This window comes from Ahaetulla prasina, chromosome 1 (assembly GCF_028640845.1).
Source record: "Ahaetulla prasina isolate Xishuangbanna chromosome 1, ASM2864084v1, whole genome shotgun sequence".
Lineage (NCBI taxonomy): Eukaryota > Metazoa > Chordata > Lepidosauria > Squamata > Colubridae > Ahaetulla > Ahaetulla prasina.
In genome coordinates this window covers 346,333,449-346,355,177 of record NC_080539.1, presented here as the reverse complement: position 1 = coordinate 346,355,177, position 21,729 = coordinate 346,333,449, and the positions used below count along the sequence as shown (strand labels likewise).

The window sequence follows — 21,729 nt, the reverse complement described above, 5'->3', positions numbered from 1 at the left end:
AACTAGACATACCCAGTTCCTGCAACCGTTCTTCATATGTTTTAGCCTCCAGTCCCTAATCATCTTTGTTGCTCTTCTCTGCACTCTTTCTAGAGTCTCAACATCTTTTTACATCGTGGCGACCAAAACTGGATGCAATATTCCAAGTGTGGCCTTACCAAGGCATTATAAAGTGGTACTAACACTTCACGTGATCTTGATTCTATCCTCTGTTTATGCAGCCCAGAACTGTGTTGGCTTTTTAACAGCTGCTGCACACTGCTGGCTCATATCTAAATGGTTATCCACTAGGACTCCAAGATCCCTCTCACAGGTACTACTATTGAGCAAGGTACCACATATACGGTACTGGTGCATTTTGTTTTTGGCCTAAATGTAGAACCTTACTTTTTCACTGTTGAATTTCATTTTGTTAGATAGCGCCCAATGTTCAAGTCTGTCAAGATCTTTCTGTAACTTGAGCCTATCTTCTGGAGTGTTGGCTATTCCTGCCAGCTTGGTGTCATCTGCAAATTTGATGAGTTCCCCATCTATCCCTCGTCCAAGTCATTGATGAAGATGTTGAAGAGTACTGGGCCTAAAACAGAGCCTTGGGGTACTCCACTGCATACTTCCTCCATGTGGATGTAGTTCCGTTGAGGACTACACGTTGAGTGCGGTTGGTCAGCCAGTTACGAATCCATCTGGTGGTGGTGCTGTCTAACCCACATTTTTCTACTTTATCTAGTAGTAGGTTATGGTCTACTTTATCAAATGCTTTACTGAAGTCCAAGTAAATTATATCGACAGCATTCCTCTGGTCTACTAATTTTGTCATTTTGTCAAAGAATGCGATAAGATTAGTCTGGCATGATCTGTTTTTGACAAACCCATGTTGGCTTTTGGTTATTACTTTGTTTGCTTCTAGGTGTTTGGTGATTCGTTGCTTGATTATCTTTTCTGAATATGCAGAATTCACTTCTGTTGTAATATGGCAAAGCACACCCAAACCCAAGTATTGTTTGGAAGCATTTTTAAGATTCCTTGCCAGCTTGGTTATTGAGTTCCACAATTAAATCTATAATCGACTTAATTAAAAGTGTTGTGTATCTTCTTTAAGTCATTGTAGTGGAGTTCTGGGAAATAGGACTCCTTGCAAATGAACATGGGAAAAAGAGATAGGAAGACTAAACTTAAGAATTTAGCAATATTTTAATCTTTTCTTTCCTTCTTAAAACATATCTGTCTTACAGTTGTAATTCCTTTCCTTCCAAATTGTATTCTTGAAGGAAATAAGTTATCTAATAGATGAACAACTTTCATATCAAACAAGTGATAAATGAATCTTATCTTTCCCATGCTACCCATAAGACATCTGGATTGGAGAAGAGACATCTGTATGCCATATACTTACAGATGGATTGCAACTGGTCCATCTATATAATGAGAACCACAAGTTAGGACTGGATAGGAAGACTTTGGCCATTATCTGCATTCTTGTGAAAAACTGCTTTGCCATCTTGTTTGGGTCATGTAGTACAGAAATGAAAATGGGGAGCATATGGTGACCAATTACCCTGAGAATCTGAATAACTTTCTCATAGTTGCATTACAATTGAATAAGCATTGCCTGTCCTTGAAAGAGACACTACTAAAGCTAACCATTTAAAAAAAAAGCTATAGCTAGTTTAATTGTAAAAGAGAATGCTTTTTTCTAGATGTTGCATCTCTATCTCAAGAACCATGCATTCTCAGAATCATTAACACTATAGAGAATCAGAACACTATAGAGTTTAAGTTTAAATTAATGACCTTATAAAGCAAAGATGGGCAAATGTTATTGATTGGGGGTGCACTTTTTCATTTTGGGTTTGAGATAATGGCCAGCCTTGTTTTTGCACTTTCTTAGGCTTTAGAGGGAGATTTAAAGGAGGGAGATTTAAGGCCCAATAATTCCACTAAAACGACTTATGAAAGAGAGTTAAACTACTTCCTATTTATAGTGACCAATTTTATTCTAACCAAGTGTCTGCTAATAATTTGGTAATTTTAGAATGGATAAGATCATAATTCGTATAGTTAAATTTGTTGCGTTGGAATCTCTTTTTTTAAACCTGATTTTTGCTGGTGATAACCTGAATATTTCTATGCTTTTCTATGAGTTAAAAAAGAAAGAAGAAAAGGTTAGTTGGTACTCATGCCATAGCAAATTCTTTATATACTATAGAAGCACTAGTTTTTGCTTTATCCCACAATGACTTGTGGAAGCAGAGGTATCTGATCAATATTTGAACTAGAGGACATCATTGGTATTTTTATATATGTTTAATTATTGTTTGCTAAAATAACAGAATGGTAGACCTAGCCATGTTTTTGTCACCTTAAACCTATCTTTACTGGCCTGCTTGTTTTTAACAAAACAGTATTGATGAAATCCCTCTAGGCCATAGTATCATAGGATTTTTACTGGACTAAAAGGTCACCAAAAGGCTTGTTTGTACAAAGCTGAAAGTGGAATCTGCCTTACTATTTTGCTCTGATGAAAAGTCATAGCAATCTTCTTTCTGTGATATGGTTTTCCAAACCAGGCGGCTTGTTACGTTCTCACCATCAGTATCTATGGGGAGAAGATCTGTACTGTATTATACTGTACTGAGCAGACTGTATTCCTTCTTTCAAGGGATCTTTTGATCTTCAAAAATTTACTTAGCTACACATTTCAACCTTCTTAATTGGCAACAAATATGCCCAATTTCCTTCAAATGATAAAAGTCACCTTATTCCATCCCAGCCATTGATGCAGCAATAAAATAGTATATATGAGAAGATAAGGGATTTCTGCCAGTAACCTCAGAAATCTAATTCAGAAATGTGATAACCATAAAAAATTGAAATAACTCAGATTTGGATTTGATATAAAAGTGTCCAAAATTTCCATTGTGGGATTTGAGGACATTAACTCTTTAAAAAAGAAAACCCAAAGAATTACATGCTCTTGGCAGAGTTCTAGCTCTGTAGACCAAATTTTGCACTTTATGCTACTCTAGAACTGGCTATTGTTAAGAAAAATTGGATTCTCTAATTATTTGCTGGCTGAGGAACTCTGGGAGTTGAAGCCCACAAGTCTTAAAGTGACCAAGGTTGGAGACCCCTGTGCTAGTTCACATCATCTTCCCCAAAAGCCTCCATGGTGCATGTTTGCACACAATTGTGCTTTCAGTGGTTTTTCACCTGCCTTTTGTAGTACTGCATTCCGATATATAAAAGATCATGTAACATTGTAATTATGCAGTGTTGTTATTTGCCATTACACATTATTTTCTTGTATATGTTCATTCTGATGAAGTCCTTTTGGGTTTTCGTTTATTCTCTGTTTGGTCTTGGGATATGTTTTCCAAATTTGTTACTTACTAGTGAACTGATCTTATTTGCATCTTTTAGAGTAAAATACAGTTTGGAAAGGATGGGCTTTGCAGCACACTAATTGTTACAATTTAAGTGTATTTGGGAAAACGAAGGGTCAATGTGTGACCCAGTTATCATAAAGAACAACAGAGTTACAGATGATATGGTAATGCCCTTTAACACAGGGGTCTCCAACCTTGGCAACTTTAAAGACTTGTGGACTTGTTGAAGTTGTGGATTTCTGGAAGTTGAAGTCCACAAGTCTTAAAGTTGCCAAGGTTGGAAACCCCTGCTTTAACATTCTGAAGCACCTTTCTAAAGCCCTGGAAAACCCTATTATACGTACAGCAATATTAGCAATTATGTAACCTCAAAATTAATAACCTTAATACCAATAACCTTAATAATTTAATATTAAATGTTTCCTTCTGGTGGATCAGAATATGTATCTGTCAACCTGACACATATGTACTATCTCAACATATGTGCCAGATTGACAGATACAGACTGGGATGGGTATCAGACTCACGGTGTCACGGCGTGTCACATGACATATCGGGACCCCCCCCAGCTGTATCTCCTCTCCTTAGCAAAACAAATTGTGAAGGGAAAAAATTAAGTATATAGATTACTTAGTTCTTAAAATCAGAACTCTCATAATCATAGAGTAAGAAGAGTGTATAATTCCCTGGAAATGGGGGACTATGGGTAGGTGTCATCCATCTTAAAGCAACTACACACATATACCTTCTCCCTCCCCAACTACAATTCTCTATCCTTAGAGTACTAAGAACTTCATTAGGGTACATCAGTAAAAGCTGATCTGCTTTATTATGCATCTTTTTGGGGAACTGTGCATTGTTGTAAATTAAAACATTTAGCTGTTTGGGTTTTTGTACTGGTGGTCCCATGTTTGTTCCAGCTGGCAAAAAGCTGCTCAGAATTTCCGAGGACAGTGTACAAAAGGCTATGTATGGGTTCCAGGTTTATGTTTGAAACATCGAGATGAACTAACTAAACTGTTCCAGAAGCAAATTGAACCAAGATAGGCTGAATCAAAATAGCTTAATCTTGGTAGTTTGCACTGGAACTATGGAACCTGGTTTTCATTTGCTATACTGTTTTTAAAGATGCAGTCAACTAATGCAGGTCGGCTGTCTCCTTAAGCAGGATGGTACTTTATGCTCATAGAGACAAGCATTTGACAGGGTAGAGATTTCATGGGCCACAAATCTTGTTTATAGGATAGCCCCCACTGCTTTTGTTACTCCCTTTCCGATATTATAACCCTAATGTATATTAAAAAAAAACCCCATCCCCAAGTAACTCCTTATCTGTTTAATCTTTCCATCACAGTATAAACTGCAGCAGAGGGCTTAATTGGGTACTTCCTCTCTGCTGCTCTCTTGAGGTCTGAATGGTGCCAAGGGCAGAGACTACTGACTGAATTGCATTGTAAGACCAGTGGTGTGCCAAAGCCATGTCTCGCAATTTTCACTGACGTGGGACAAGATGCAAAGTCTTTTGCCTCTGCTGCCTTAGACAATATCTAAGAGGTCAAAAAAAGATCCACAAGTTACAGGCAAGTGAGATCCATTATGATAGAATTAGTGAGGTACCTCTTGGAAGATAAAATTATGGCAGCCAAAATCACTGAGCCACTATCCAAAGGCAGGAGAATTAATCCAGGGAGCAAAGACCCAGAGGATTTATGGGAAAGGAAGTAGACTTTGTAGACAAAGCTATGCTTTTATACAGAGTTCCTATTTTTGATCTTTGCTGCTCTGCTTTTCTTCAATGAAATGTAGTGTTTTTCCATGACATGTCTTTTGAGACTTTTTAAAGAAATAACAAGATAGTTGAAACCCTGAGAGGCAGTTCATAACTTTAGCCGTGCCACTGCTACTGTATTCGGTTGACTGAGGCTGCTGGTCTTCTAGCATGTAGCAATGGGATTTCAAAAAATTGAAGCTGACATTCCATCTCTCTCTTGCTTTTCTTGCAACGAGTATCTGAATTTTGGAATTCATTGGCATTTCAGCAGAAGTATCTTGGATACTTCTCACAAATAGAAATGCACGTTTTCAGTTAATAGGCCTTTTTTTGGCCTCAAGATAGGAGCAATTATGAACAAACCAAAACTGTAGTACTGCACGTTATTGTGTAGATGTTCAGGAAATGTGAGAGAGGTATGTGGCGTGGCTGTTTTGGTATAGAGAATCTGGTCTCTAGGCTACATAGATGAAACACCAAATCCATACAGTTTATGTGAGTTATAGCCATCTTGAATGCTCGCCAGAGCATAAAGGTCAGGTTTTAAAATAAATAAATTTAATCCAACAAGGATTCTAAATTGAGTTCAGTCTTTCCTGTCTCCAATTCCAGCCTTTTGAGAATGATTCAGTCTATAGAAATGTGTTCAGCAGTGGGACTCAGAGAAGTTGGATTTTCTTCCAATTCCCGTTGTGGAGCATGAAATGTTTCTTTGCTTAGACAATGCTGCTCTTTGTTCTAGGTATCTAAACCATGTCCGAGCGGCTTCCCCACAGGATCTTGCTGGTGGCTACACTTCCTCTCTTGCCTGTCATCGAGCCCTTCAAGAAGCCTTCAGTGGGCTGTTTTGGCATCCTGGCTAACTGGGGGGTAACAGACACCAAAGCAGAGCAAGCAAAACTCAGGTGAAAATTGTTGCCGTCTGCACTATGGCTAAACTGCAGTCATCAATCCTTTTTTAAAAAAACAACAACAAAAGACATTGTGAAGCCAGCCATACTTAAGTATTAAAAATTCACTAAATAGAAACTTTATTTAGAAAAAGTGGTGGCGTATATGTGTTTTTTAAATCTTTTCTGTGGTTTGAGGATGGGAATGGGAGATGCTTTATGTCACTTTCCTGGGATGTTAATGGAAGATGTGAGCAATCGTTTCATATATTTAAGGTTTCTGAAACACGCTAATAAAATTTTTAAAAAATAAACCCAGATGTTCTTGTTGTTATTTTCCATAGTTTCTATGTCTTCTTTTCAGGTTTTTATTTGCAAAACCACTGAAATGCTATTTCATTAAACCTGTATAGTGCAATTCTACTAAAAGCCAAAAGTCTTCTCTTAAACCAGTGTCTAATGTGTATAAATTACTTTTTTCTTCCCCGAAGCATGATATAAGAATCAGAGATAAATTTTCTTCCATAATACCTTGAGTTCTGAGCAATGAAATCGGAACCACATTGGAGACTGCAACAACTGTCATTCTGTAAATACACAATTATGTATATGCCTCTAAAAATACCAAAAACACATACAGAAGGAAGTCATAACTATCTGAAACTTTGTGTACAGTTTTTTTTACAGGCCTTTTAGAATATAATAGTGCAAAAGTGAGAAGCCTGAAAAACACAAGTGACTACTCTATCCGTTTTTCTTCAGTATGGAGAAGACTGACATTTTTCTACCTGTTTGATTTTAAAAGACAAAATAAATAGGGATATACACGATTCCAAAATGATTTTGAACAATGTGATACTCATGGAAAAGCTGCATCTTTTTTTAGATTCTTTGATTCCAGGAAAAGATGTGTTTAAGCGGATGCTGACAGATACTAACATGCACTCCAAATCACCTCTTCCCTTTTAAATCTGAATTGCTACATGGCCCTAAACCTTGAAAATTTAAGGGTCTCAATATAACTCTTAATTCTGGAAGACTATCAAGATTCATCTGATTTTTTGTCCATTGAGGATGTTGGTTACTATTTCCAGAGACTATTACTGGGTAGTTATTTTACTGCAATAAAACCAATAGCTGGATCACTGTTTATTCAATAAGAAATAACTTCATTAGGACATCCCCCCTCTCCCTTCAATGAAAACTCTTATGGTATTGGAAGAATATCACAGGTGCTTCAGAAGCAGCTTTCTGGAGTCCACTCCATATGATACATGAAATGTTGATTATCAATTGGCAAAAAAACATTATACCATTTTAAAGACTATGTATTTAATTTGGGAAAATATTTTATGTATTTGAAGCACACCAGTTTAAATGTGCAAATTGGAATTCAGTAATTATGTAGGTATTAGGAACAGAAGTACATTTAGAATTCCACAAACCAAGAGTAATAGTATGTCATCAACAGGCATCAAAACTCACGAATTCTATATTTTCTTACAAAATTAAATACGTATCAGCTGTTCTTGAAAACAGCAGAGCAACTGCTTTATTAATTTAGGAAATGATGGGTGGTCTTTTAAACTGTAATATAAGATGCACTTGAGTGTAATTAAGCAAAATGCAAGACTCTCTAGATGTAACATACACCTAGTTTACAAACTATTATTTTTATTTCATATTCTGAATTCTCCCTTCCTTTGAAACAGAAGCATATAAATATCATATGTGTGTATAAATACAGTTGCTTTATAAACATGGAAGTGAAAAACTCAGGTTATGAATAAAGATGCTCCTCAGTTAATATCCATTCTTTAAGCAACTGTTCCAAGTTACAATGGTGCTGAATTTACACAATCTTACACAGTCTTACACAGTCCTCAAAGTTGCAGCTATTCCCATGGTCATATGATCATAATTCAGGTTTTTGGAAACTGGCTCACAATTATGATACTTGCAGCATCCCACTGTCATGGGACTGCCATTTGCAACCTTCACTCTACTTCAAATACTTCATTGCTTTATACGTCATCTCCCTTATAGCGCCTTAGGAGCTGCCCAGAATCTGTGGCCTGACAGAGAGTTCACAGGAGCAATGACATCCAATGCCCTATGTATGGGTCCTTCAAGACTGCAGAGAAATACTTCATCTTGTTCCCTTAATTTTATACTTTCTCATTGGTGGCTGAATAATGACATAAGCTTGAACACAAAATACTACAAAGTATGGAAAAATAGAAAATTTAATGTTCTTTAGATAAAGAGAATTGATCCATATCATATATAATAGAACTGAAACATAATCAATGTACCATCAGCGTGCAATTACCAACTCTGAGACAGATTAGATAACTGCTGTTACACAGAGAGCAGCTCTGATGTACTTTCCTCACCTTGAAAAATGGAATTAAAATTCTATTCTGTCATGATCCACGTATCTCCTAGTTGGTTTGATTATTTTCTTCAGCACAATTTTCATTTGGGCATAGTCGCTTAGATGGAGGTTCTTCTGGATCATCTGCACAAACAAGTTTAAGATAATTATATCTGAATGGCAGATATATCCATCCATCCATCCATCCATCCATCCAAACCGAATAGCAGCTTATGTTTCTCAGACAGTCTCTAAGCACTATTAATTGTGTGGTTTTGGCTAAATAATTTTCATAGTATCAAAACCCACAAATACATTGATAGCGGTGATGATCAAAGCAATCTGGTTTCATGCACATAAGAGGCAAATCAAATCTTTCTTAACCTTGTAAATCAGCATAGGTGACGAGAGGCAGAAAATTGAGGTAGATAGCAAAGAGTTGCCCAGAAGGGGAACAGCATTAGCAGAAGTGATTGAAAAAAGAGTTATAAAAGAAAATCCAATGCCAAAATTGGCAAACATTATTAAAATCTTTCATTCAAACTCATAATGCATAAGAATTAGCAATATACAATAAATACCGCTTTGAATAGATATGGACAAAATAAGAGAATTATAAGAAAGGGAGCTTGAAAAAGAATGGAGAGGGACACATAGGAACTGGATTATTTTGGTACACCCCCCCATGTATCTTTTGAAACACCAATCCTGACATTCAAGAATCTTTTACAATGGCAGTCAGTAACTGCCCATTTCACTAAAACATGATTTGGCCTATCCCTTATCACTGAGAAATAAACCAAATTAACAATTTATAGCAATTTGTCTTACAAATCACACAAAACCAAGCCGACTAACTAGATTATACGTTAGTGCAGTATATATGTCAGGTCAATTTGAGACAAGAGATCCATAGTGCTCTTTAGATCTCAACCCAAGAAATATCCTCAATCAGAATCAGGAAGCAAAATTTTACAAAGCCTCCATTCACCCACATATTTTCCATCGCTGAATTTACCTGTCAGAGGAGACAGCGGCTTGTATAACACCTCAGCTGGAAGTTGAAAGGTAATGCACATCATTTCTTTATTGGGTGCCACATTTCTCACCCATTTAACAGAACAAAGACCATGTAAGGAAGTTCCCAGTAAAGCTTCAACTCTTTCTTGAACATCTTGCGTAGGGTTATCATGTTTGGAAAAACAGTGGCAGTGCACTGTAGGAAGTTCACTACTGACTGGCTCTCCATTCAAGAGATGCCTGAAGACATCCAGGAACTCAATTGCCATGGCTGGCAAATTCATGATGATGTGTACAGAATTTTTCCATTCCTTCGAAGAGAGATGCTTGTCCAGTTCTTCTTTCACTGGCCCTTTCAAGAAATTCCTGCCATCCAGGTTGAAGACTTTGACTTTTTTGTCCACTTTATTTAATTTACAGTTGTGCTGGAGCCACTTGCATGATTCAGGGTTGAGGTCGTTTGCAAACACAATGCAGGTTTTTTTTGCTGCAGGGATTGCAAAAGGCCCCACCCCTGCAAAGACATCGAAGAGAAGGTCTCCTGGCTTTAAAAGGTTGACAATCCGCAAATGTTCGGTAGAGAGGCGAGGATTCCAATAGACTTTGGAAAAATCAAATTCATATGAGATATAGTTTTCCTTAACCTAGAGGAGTTCAAGTGAATAGGCCGACTGTTAGCTGCAGAAAGTCAGGAAGAGTGAAATGCAATGAAAAAAATGCATTTTATACCAAAAATGAAAGTTCCCCTTTGCTAACTATGGAAGAATTGAGAACTATGTCGTTGCAAAAGATCAGATTGGGAATAGGGAGACCCAAATTAAGATTCGTCCTCGACTATGGAAGTTCACTGGATGACTTTGGCCCAATCATGTTTCAGCCATCCTAACATAGGATGATAATTATATAATTGCAAGGAAGTTGCAATACTCACTTCACAGACCATCCATAGGTCCCCCTGTTCAACACTATTGTAATTTTGAACGGTCACTGAATAGTGATCATAACCTGAAAACTACCTGTATTCAAACCAAATGAATAAATAAAACAATTCTGAAGAAGAAAAAAGATCTAAACTGGATTTAAAACAAATGTTTCTCCAATAATTCGACTCTATACATGTGTGTGTGTGCAACGACATTACATAAATTCAGTCACTGGTAAGCTATGTTCCTTTTACTACAACCTTTTAATCAGAGCTGCAATTTTATTCAGCCTAGACGAGGATATCTGAAAACACAGATTGCAAACTCTATGGAATTGTGAGGCAGACAAGAAATCACAGTCTAACATTCAATAATGTCTGTTTCTTGCTCTGCTTGCATTTCCATGTTAAGAGCATTCTTTTTGCTAGAATAAAATACAATTGAAAGTCTCAGTACCTTTGTTATCATGTTGGAGGTGCCTCTCCTGCCCCCAGTGCCCGAATCCGGCCGCCCCCGAGGCCCTTAGGGGCCAGGTGTTCCGAAAAGGACACCTGCCGCACGGACGGCTCGCCAGGGGTCTCCCAGCCGACATACAGGACTGGGGGGACCGATGCTGGCGCGTCCTAGGCTCGGAGGGGTTCGGAGGCCTCAGGCCGCGGCCATTATTTTGGTCGTCGCCTGGGCCGCTGTGCCCGGTGACACCGGGGCTTTGGATTTATAATTGCAGCAGCCTGGTGGCGAACAGGGAACGGAGAAGAATTGAGGAAGGGAGAAGGGAAGGAGATATCGGCAAATGTGAGTGGAGTGCTCCGGAGTGCGGGGGGGTTTCTCTCCCCTGCGACTGGAAGGAGCACGAATCACTGGAGAGGAGAACTTAAAATAACAAGATTACCGGTTTTGTGGAGCTCTGGAGAAAAGAGGTGATGGAGAAATTTAGGAGGGAGGTTTGAGGCCCCCCCTCCCTCTGGGGAACAATGGTGGCGTCCAGCTTCCGCCTTCACTATGAGAATCTTGATGACATCACTTCCCTTCGGCTTCCTGGTTGACTAACTGTACTCTGGACTCGTTGCTCCTGTGAGTGCCCCCTGGTGGATCCGGAGGAAATTACAAGGATACTGTGCTTGCCTGAGGATTTTAAAATTTTTAAATGGCAAAGGTCAGAGACCAACTGCTGGAGAAATGGAGAATTTTGGAAAAGTTATCTAATATGGACAAGAAACTGGATGAAATAAGAGCAGAAATTGTGACTATCCAAAAGGATTTTAAAGGACACTCAACAAGTCTCAGCAGAAAACAAGCAGAAAGTGGAAGGTCTGGAGGAGAGATGCGGGCAGTGCAGAAAAGAGAGGAGGCGACAGGCAATGCTGTGCTTAGACTACAGATGGATAAAATGTCTTATTTCCTTAGGTTTCAAAATCTGGAAGAAGTGGACCAAGAAGACTTGAGAGATGTTGTGACTAAACTGTTGGGAGAATTTCTTGGGAGAGGTGTTGACTTTATGAATTGGGATGTGGATCGAGCTTATAGAGTTAATTCAAAATATGCACGCATGCAGTTCCTAGAGAGGTTCATGTCAAATTTGTGAGAAGAGAGGCGAGAGATGAAATTCTTAGAAAACATAGGAGTGGGGCACTGACTTATAGGGGCAGGAGATAGCCATTCTGAGGCAGATTCCCAGACAGGTACGTGAAATGAGAAAGAAATATTACTTTTGTCAAGCAAATTGTACCAGAAGGAGTAGGCTTCAGATGGCTGATGCCAGAGGATTGATGATTTTCCGGGAGGGCATTACGAAAAAATTAGTACAATTGCGGAGGCTGCGGCCTCGTGGAGGAACACAAAGCCCTCCTGGAATTAGATGACCCAGGAGTTGAAGAAGGGAGGTTATAGACCATGGGAGGAGGCGGCTGCCGCTGTTGCGCCCTGGAGTTGGGTCAGGCTGAACGCAGAGTTCTGAGATCCAAAACTAGGAAGTGACAATGATATTTGGTATTGTGTTGGTTTTCCTTATTCTCCTTTGTATGATATTCTGATTATTCTTGACCCTTCTTTATTGCGTATGTAAGATTGATAAACTTAGCTACTTCGTATCACCTGCTTGCCATATGGCTGTTGTATGTGTTTAAAATTTTGAGTAAAATTCTTATCTTGTATAAGAAAAATGAAAATTTACCATACCTGATATGTATTTGTATAAACCTTTTTTGACCAATAAAAACTTTTTGGATAAAAAAAAAAAGAAAGTCTCAGTACCTTTGTTATCATGTTGGCCCCATCTCCAGCTAGTAGCTCCATTTCAAAGTTTCGATACATGCTGTCTATAATATTGATTTTATTTACAGCACAGGTTATTCCTTGATTTTTGTCAACAATAACGTGCCCTGAAAGAAATTCATGCAAAAAAACCACCCCCGACCATTTAATAACTAAGATAAAAGTGGTAAGCAAAGTATTAAAAAGCTCTTCCATGAAACAAACGCTTCATTTCTAAACAAAGAAAGGTAATCTTATCTTCAGTTCTTCCCCAGAGCGTGAAGGATTGTATTATCCTTGCAAAGGGATGTGGCCTGACCATCTCTCTCTGTCTCTAAGGGAAGCTCCTTAAAACCATTTCCTATGGACAGCTTGCTTCTGAAATCCTTTAATATTATATTCTTCCCTATACAGAAAAATGCAATTTAACATCCATTTTTGCTCATTTTGGGAAGTTTGTTGCATGGTTAAGGGGCAAAACAGTATCTTAAGGCTGACAAGACACAGTGCCACTCTCAGTCCAATAAGATCAGGAGTGTCAAACTCAATTTCATTGAGGGCCGCATCAGGGTTGGGTTTGACCTCGGGGGGGGGGGACGCAAGGCCAGCTTGACATCACTCGTGTCAGGATGCCTGTGGTGGCCTGAGTGCTCAGCCAGCGGAAATGGGCTCCCGAGCTCCATTTTTGGCAGCAATGGCCTCCTACAACCCTCTGCCAGTGAAAACGGAGCTCAGGAGGGCTGCCCACAGCCCTCGCGAACTGTTTTCACTGGCAGAGGCACCGCGGGCCAGTCCTTCGCTGTTTCCAGGGCGGCCCTGCGGGCCAAATCTAAGCGCCCCAGCCTTGAGTTTGACACCCCTGAATTAGATTTATCCTTCAGTATAATATTTCTTTATTTTAAAGAGATATTAGAGAGGAAGATGCAATTGTAAAAAGGCAGCAAAAATGGAAAAAGAGAAATGGCTAGAGAAGATGGGAACATTGTCTCTAATTTTTTTTATAAAACAAAACTTGTATACCCTCTTAAATATTTGAATGCATTATTCAAAAATTTGAATTCAAGAATTTATATTATCGAAGTGCATTTTCTCTCAACAGAAAACTTCATTAAGGGGAAGGGGGGGGGACTTTTCCCATACAGGATCTACTCTTTTGTCCTTTCAGTCTATAGCATAGAAAGAACTGCCAAACTATTCTTGAGTCAGTATAGGAAATATCAACCAACGACAGTGAGACTGGAATGATCAAAGGGAAAACAGAGAGACACTGAGCAGAGACCTGTGATTATTGCCAGTATACAGCCATGGGACTGCTGAAAGGAGGAAGCTGGCATTTTGCCAACTGACAATTTTGGATATTAACAAGAATTAGGATGTAAAAACATCAGAACAGAACTCCCATGTAAAAGTCTTTGAAATCCTGGCTTTTCCCCAGAGGTTGGTTTAGAATAAGTGGTAAGTCTGGGGGGGGGGATTTTACATGTTAATTTTAATGTCTTTTCCTCTGGACATATATAATTCTTTTATCTTTTATCTTGGTTCCTGCTGTTTATAATGTTGCATGCCACCCAGAATTTTTATGGTTCACAAATTTTGATCAATATAATACAATACCTCTTTTTTTTTTACATTATGCAGACATGTTACCTTTTTTATATTATGCAGAGACCATCTGCACCTTCTGAAGGGATAGGGAAGGGATAAAACTTTATGCTTGGCATTCTGTGAATGCTGCTGGAATCATCATCCTGAGCTTACCATGTCATGAAATCACTACACTATGTGACTTCCACACACCATACCTCTGCCATTCCATACACCATTCCACTCCGTCAACCCTTCACTGGCTGCTGAGAAATAGGGGACTGAACCACATGACAATGCTGAAATACAGTTGCTTTCAACGCTTTTAAACTGACAAAACTGATGGAAATGTTGAAATGTTTTACCCAAATCAATCATGCCTAAGATTGCAGAAAGAAAGAGATGCATTGTTGTTTTCAACCACAGCCAAAAGTCAAACAAAAGAGGCAGTTCTATGACCTCATATTTAAACTCAGGGAAACTGAATATTCCATTTATTCTTCCAGTTGCATTCTACACAATTCTAAGAAGATAACAGCTCAGCAGTTGCGCTCATACTCTTCAAGCAGAAGGTCACAAATTTCGATTTCCCCAGCATCTTTATTTAAAAGGATTGGTTAGCAGCTGACGGGAAAAGACCTCTGCCTCCAATTTTAGAAAGCCGCTGCCAAGGCTAGATTGACAGTCTGAGCTGATACAAAGTACCTTCCTTTTTTAAAAAAAAATTAAAAAATGTATAAACCATTGAAACTGACCTTGCTTTAAATTAAATTCTGTATCATATATTGTGCTAATTTATGCACTAAGTCACACATCAGTATCCTTTACAAAAGATTTATTGCTGCTGAACTATATAAAACAACTTACCTTATTTTAGGCATTGAAAAGCTCAATTAATTTTCCTATCTAGTTTTAAAATATTAGCCCGATTATCTCTTTAGAAACCATTCAAAAGCATTTCTACAGTTTTTTGATTACACAGGAATTCCTGACCATAACCTACCAATTAAATGTTTATAAGGCAGCTGATGGCTTCTCAAATTCATGTGAGCAATATGGCCAATTCTGCTAAAGGCTGTGGTGATTTCCTGGCCTTCAGGAAGCACTGCTTTCAGAATTTCTTCTGTCTTGAAATTATCATAAGTAAGTTCCATGTTATACTTGATTATTTCAGGGTTAATACCAAAGCTTTTTAAGATCTGTTGCTCAGATTCACCCAGAGAACCATCAGCAGATATTTTATGTGGGTCTAACAAAATGTACTTTCTGTTTTCATCGTCAGGGTCTTCAACGACTCTCTTGAGACCTGGTCGCTGGAGTAGTACTCCTTTAAGAGACTTCAGCAGATTGCTTGTTATGTCTTTGTTAACTAGAAGAGCTGGGATGATAATATCATTTTTGAAAGCAGCTTTGTCAAGGGTGGTCATTCCACGTACTCTGGGATGCGGCAAGAATCTATCAAGGTCAGGTTTCTTTTCGGCCATCTCCTGCAGGGTGAAGAAACTTTGTCTCTGATTTTTTGGAAGATGTTCAGGCAATCGATTAAAAGATTGGTTCCAAAGCATCCACAGTGTTGGAAATAATGTTTCTGATCCAAAATACTTCACTTTCAGGAGACAAGGGAATAAGCTTTTTAATTGCCTTAAAAATCTAAAAGAAAAAATGTTTATTTTTAGATATTACTCAGAGAAAAAGTACAAGTTTGCATGTCTGTATGGCAGTCATAAACTATTCGTATAAGAAAGTCTAAACCAAACTTTGGGTTATGCAAGATTTGATGTAATAACAAACTTCACAGAAGATTGATCAATCTACAAATCATGCTTACTCATTTTAGCGAGCACTCTTTGGTGCTCTCTCAGCTTGATGGTTTTTTTGCAGACATCATCAACACTAATGATGCTACCTAGTTTGATACTGAATGAAACATCTGCAAGAAAACCACCAAGCTCAGAGAGCACCAAGGACCCCACAGTTCTACCCTGAGCTAAAAATATTCTCTTCTATTCTCTTGAAAGTTCCCTGCTAGCCATAGCTTCCTTTTTTTATCCAAAGTGGCAAATCATGATTACCGAACAAGCCAAACTTCCAAACCAAGTTTGAAGGATGGTTTAGAAACTTGGCTCGTTCTAGACCTTAGAGTCATAATTTTGATAATCCCAAAATTACAATTGAAGGATTTCTGGGTTTATCTCCTGCATGGTAAGAGAAGGTAAAATAAAGCCTTCCCTACACCTGGAGTGTCAAACTCGCATCATCACGGCATCATCACGTGACGTATCGGGACTTCCCCACCCCTTCGCTAAACCGGGTGGGGGTGTGGCCAGCGCGTGACACATCTGACCTGCAGGCCGCGAATTTGACAGCCCTGCTCTACACAAACAAAAAACTTGCACATATTGATTTAATAAACATTTTGTTGTTAAAATAAATGTAGTCGTTGCTTAATGTCCATTTGTTCAGTGATTGTTTGACGTTATGATGGCTATGAATGAACAGACTTAGAAACAGTCCTCAAATTTCTGGTCACTGCAGCACTCCATAGTCACATGAACAAATCTGGGTGAATAAGGGCCTACTCACATTTAGAACTGAGTTTTGGCTCCTTGCTGCCACCAGCTACCCCTGCAACCTGCCCTTACCTATCTCCATTGAGCTTGGGCACCTCGCACACCACTAGCTGGGGCCTTCTTACATGCCTCCTTTTGCATCAATTCAGCCAGGATTTCTCACATGCATTGACTAAGGCTTCTCAAATGCGATGGCTAGAGCCTCCATTCATGTGCTAGCCCAACTGTCTGCACCCAGCCCAGGGCCCTCTTTCAGGAAAGGAGGCCCAGGCTCAGTGCAAATGAGAGCCCTGGGTGGGGTGCGAGAGAAGCACTGGTTGCATCAGTGCAAAAGAAAGTGGCCTAAAGAAGGCCCCGGACAATACAGTAATGGCATGTGGTGTGGTATGGTGCAATAACAGTGAGTCGGCAGGCGACCTAGAGGGCCAAAAAAGGTGAATGGGGGAAGTTGAAACTAAGGCAGTTCCTTAACTTTTTTCAATAAAAACTTGGATCCCAATGGACCCTCATCTAATAACGTATGGGATTTGCTCAATGATAGTAACTGGAACTGCCAATGCTAAGCAGAGTGATCATTTAATGTTCAGCTTAACAACCGCATCACAGTGGTTAAGTGAATCATTGCAGTTGCCAATCCCAATTAGGGTCATTAAGTGAGGATTACCTGTATACATGCCAGACTGGATCAGTTTCACATAGTGAAAACAGAATACATTTAAATATACATATATAATCAAATAATAATAAATGTGCAAATGAAGAACCAAAAGTAGATCAGAATGTCGCAGATTTCTCATCTCGTTCTTAGCATAGTCCAGTTGTCTTGCATAAAAAAGACAATGAAAAACTCAATAACCATGTTTCATGATCACATACCAACTTAAATGATTTGAGTTCTCAAAACATCACTAAGCTTGAAATCAGACAAATTATATCTTATCTAAAGCATAAGATACTATAAAGTGCAGGCAGTCCTCGACTTACAACCATTCATTTAGTGACCGAAGTTACAATGGCACAGAAAAAAATGACTTATGGTTGTTTTTCACACTCATGACCATTGCAGCATCCCCATGATCATGTGATCAAAATTCAGATGCTTGGGAACCGATTCATATTTATGTCCCATGGTCATGTGATCATCTATTGCAACCTTCTGACAAAGAAAGTCAGTGGGGAAGTCGGATTCACTTAACAACCGTGTTGCTAACATAACAACTGCAATGATTCACTTAACAACTGTGGCAAGAAAGGTCGTAACATGGTCCAAAGCTCAAAACTGTTTCGCCTACCAATGGAAACTTTGTCCTCAATTGTGGCCATAAGATGAAGACTACCTGTACTATGTCAGTTCTTCCCAGTCCAGCCTACTTATATCTTGGAAATTTTTAAAATATTCCTCTTAAATCATTTTGACATCACATTTATACATTACTTCGTGTGAATATGTCTGTGTGTGCTCTTGAGTCAGTCTTAACTCCTGGCAATTCTCTGGGCAAATCTATGCAGTTTTCTTACCAAAATTAAACTTTGGGATTCACTACCATGAGATGTGGTACCAAGCTACCACTTTGGCTGGCTTCCAAAAAAAAAAAAGGACTAATTTATGGACATCACGGAATCAAATATGATACATTTTATTAGCATTTTACATTGACATTAATTTTTCATTTATTGTATTGTTGCTAGCCACTGTCTTTTTAAACTTATTTATTTTTATTTATTTATCACATTTTTATGACACCCGTCTCCCCTTAAGGTGACTCTGGGTGGCTTAATGAAACAGCAAGAGGCATACCAGCATAACAATGTCATTAGGACAATCTCATTATTTATCTAAAGTTGAAGGTTGTGTCGTTTTTTTCTATGACTGGAGATTTTCCCAAGGTAGATGGTTACCTGCTGAGGGTCCTTTTGCTTGGAATAAACTACCTGACTCTGTGGTCTCTTCCCCAAATCCCCAAATCTTCAACCAAAACCTGTCTACTATTGACCTCACCCCACTTCTAAGAGGTCTGTAAGGGGCGTGCATAAGAGCACAAGCGTGCCTACTGTTCCTGTCCTATTGTTTCCTTTCATTATATCCAATCTACAGAGGAATTATTGAGTCTGTCATTTGCACCTCTATAACTGTCTGGTTCGGTTCTGCAACCCAACAAGAAAAACACAGACTTCAGAGGATAATTAGAACTGCAGAAAAAATAATTGCTACCAACTTGCCTTCCATTGAGGACCTGTATACTGCACGAATCAAGAAGAGGGCCGTGAAAATATTTGCAGATCCCTCGCATCCTGGACATAAACTGTTTCAACTCCTACCCTCAAAACGACGCTATAGAGCACTGCACACCAGAACAACTAGACACAAGAACAGTTTTTTCCCGAAGGCCATCACTCTGCTAAACAAATAATTCCCTCAACACTGTCAGACTATTTACTGAATCTGCACTACTATTAATCGTTTCATAGTTCCCATCACCAATCTCTTTCCACTTATGACTGTATGACTATAACTTGTTGCTGGCAATCCTTATGATTTATATTGATATATTGATCATCAATTGTGTTGTAAATGTTGTACCTTGATGAACGTATCTTTTCTTTTATGTACACTGAGAGCATATGCACCAAGACAAATTCCTTGTGTGTCCAATCACACTTGGCCAATAAAAATTCTATTCTATTCTATTAATATGGTTATTACATACTCATACTTATATATATGCTTATATATCGCAGTTATTTCATGCTTATGCTTATATATACTGTGTGACAAAATAAAATAAATAAATAAAAATAAATAAATAAATACAATCTGGTACCCCCACTCTGCATTATAAGCCAGAACGCTATTTTAACCATCGATTTCTCCCATCAGGCAGGGTTTCGCTTCAATGCTCCCTCTAAATCTGATCCCTTTGGACTAGGGGTCTCCAACCTTGTCAACTTTAAGGCTTTGCTGGCCGAAGAATTCTGAGAGTTGAAGTCCACAAGTCTTAAAGTTGACAAGGTTGGAGATCCCTGCTTTGGACTGTCTCTTGCAGCACCTGCAACGTGCATCTATCTGCCTTACTTTCGGAGAAAAGCGACTCTCCAAAGAGGGAAAGGGGACGGTCTGCTGTGGAGAGCTCGACGTGGGCTCCTCGTATTCAAGACCGCAATCCCCCCCTTCTCGTGCCCCCTATTGAAACGAGGGCAGAGAAAGAGGCCCTCCCCGCGTCTCCCGGCCTCACCTCATGCCGGCCTGGCGCCGCGTTCCCTTCGCTCCTTTCCCCCACAGCAGCCCGGCCTTCCCGGCCTCATCATCACCCGTCGCCGCGGCGAAGGGCGGAAGGGGGCGGTGCGGCCCGGCCTTCCCGGCCTCAGACTGGCTCTGGGTAGGGCCCAGCGCCGCCTTTTTCTCCTCCTCCACCTCCTCGGCCGGCCGATCGTAAGGACCGGCGGACTGAGAAGGCGGCGGTGACTGGAGGTTATCGCAGCCTTTGCTCGGCACACTATGGAGCAGCCGCGCATTTGCCCAGTCAATTCCGAGCCGGGATGGTATTTGTCGGCTCAGGATCTGGAAGACGGAGCCCCGCTCCTCTCGCCCCCGGACACGGTGCGTGTCGTGCTTGGGGGCTGTCGGGGTGCGGGGACGCGCGGCTTTCTTAGGTAGCCTTGCAGGCTTTCCCTTTCTCCCTCTCTCGCTGTTTGACCGGCAGGAAGCTTGCTTGAATCCAGTTTCTGAAGTAACTCATTTTCCTGGGTTCGCTTGATACACCGAGCCACGGGCTATCCCAGTGTTTGCAACCTTTGCTGTTCTAAGATGTGCGGACCCCAACTCCAAAAGTCCTAGCGGGAGATTTTTGCTGGGGGCGGTCCCCACATTTTAAGGCGAACAGAATCGGCTGGGTGTGCACAACAATGCTAAACCGCCCAGAAACAAAGGTTAAGCCTTACCAAGCTTCATATCTAGAAATGTACAGACACAGCTAAAAGCCTGATCACGAAGGTGAAAAACATCTAGGGTGAGTCAGGGTGAAGAAGTCACATGGTATGATTGTCACATACTAACAAGGTAACCTTCTTAGTATGTGAAATCACACTGCCTCATTGCCCCTCAAGTCTTCACAAATAGCATCCTTTTTCAAACTGTTGGACTACAGTTCTAGTGGCCTCCCTCTAATGGAAAACGTTTAATCTAGGCAATGAGAGCCCAGTTGGTGTAATGAATAAGGCACCAGATTAGACACGGGGAGATTGAGTTCTAGTCCTGTTTAGGCATGAAGACAGCCTGAGGAGGTTGTGTTAGTTTGCTCTCTCTTGATCTTAGGAAGAAGGCGGCAGTGGCAAACAGCTTCTGAAAACATTAAGCAAAAGTTTTTCCAAGCAGGTGGCACAGGTCAAGACCAATTTAAAGACACTTTTAAAAAAAATTGAGGCACTAGAAAATTTATAATCTTATAGGGGGGAAAATAGCATCCACTGTTGCCATCAAACTTATATTTCACAGCATCTTAAAGCTTCACTGGAAGTGCCCTATTACCACAGATGCAAATAATGCAACAGAGATCCTCTCCACTTTATATTGTTCCAACCTGTCCAGGTGAGGTATTCCACATGGTTATGTCTCCTAGAACTTTCCAACCCTGTGCAATCTATAGAATGGGTAGATATTTTTGAATACCCATAGTGATAGTAGACATATCTTTTGCAACTAAGATTTGCTCCATGAATATCCCAAATGCATCTTCATAAAGCCACATAGCACAAATGCATCCATGTATGCATATTATGCTACATGCATGTAGCAGACATGCTACAATTGTTTTTCATAGACTTTTTTAGAATTATTTCATTCAAAACATATCTATTTTGAAGCCTTATGGTATGTTTAATATAAATGCATATTTTAAATCTGCTCTAGAGCAAATGTAGCAAAATATCTGTATGTCAAGCACATGATTTAAGATTAC

At 39.6% G+C, this 21,729-nt stretch overlaps 3 protein-coding genes across 11 annotated transcripts in view; 2 read left to right on the top strand and 1 right to left on the bottom strand.

Moving 5' to 3' along the window:
- MNAT1 (MNAT1 component of CDK activating kinase) overlaps nt 1-6,361 on the top strand; it is a 113,840-nt gene extending 107,479 nt beyond the window's left edge. Inside the window, exon 8 of the mRNA XM_058162932.1 lies at nt 5,900-6,361. Coding sequence (XP_058018915.1) covers nt 5,900-6,020 — 121 coding nt within the window. The 3' untranslated portion in view covers nt 6,021-6,361. The remainder of the gene's footprint in view (nt 1-5,899) is intronic.
- TRMT5 (tRNA methyltransferase 5) overlaps nt 1-20,129 on the bottom strand; it is a 55,326-nt gene extending 35,197 nt beyond the window's left edge. Inside the window, exons 1-7 of one of the 7 annotated variants that reach the window (XR_009152706.1) lie at nt 20,008-20,129; nt 15,208-15,854; nt 12,621-12,748; nt 9,443-10,088; nt 8,444-8,568; nt 6,579-6,634; nt 2,507-2,596 (exon numbers count right to left, since the gene is read on the bottom strand). Coding sequence is in view for 3 of the 7 variants with exons in the window: in XM_058162926.1 (XP_058018909.1) it covers nt 8,492-8,568; nt 9,443-10,088; nt 12,621-12,748; nt 15,208-15,854; nt 20,008-20,012 (1,503 nt within the window). In the remaining 4 variants the exon portion in view is untranslated. Of the gene's footprint in view, nt 1-738; nt 2,597-6,482; nt 6,635-7,460; nt 8,569-9,442; nt 10,089-12,620; nt 12,749-15,207; nt 15,855-20,007 lie in introns of those variants that run through there. The other 6 variants (XR_009152705.1, XR_009152707.1, XM_058162926.1 and 3 more) reach the window with 6 other exon arrangements.
- Nucleotides 20,130-20,155: 26 nt separating this feature from the next.
- The window catches only part of SLC38A6 (solute carrier family 38 member 6), a 64,925-nt gene continuing 63,351 nt past the window's right edge, over nt 20,156-21,729 (top strand). Inside the window, exons 1-2 of one of the 3 annotated variants that reach the window (XM_058162930.1) lie at nt 20,234-20,372; nt 21,267-21,359. Coding sequence is in view for 2 of the 3 variants with exons in the window: in XM_058162931.1 (XP_058018914.1) it covers nt 20,271-20,372 (102 nt within the window). In the remaining variant the exon portion in view is untranslated. Of the gene's footprint in view, nt 20,373-21,266; nt 21,360-21,729 lie in introns of all 3 variants that reach the window. The other 2 variants (XM_058162931.1, XM_058162929.1) reach the window with 2 other exon arrangements.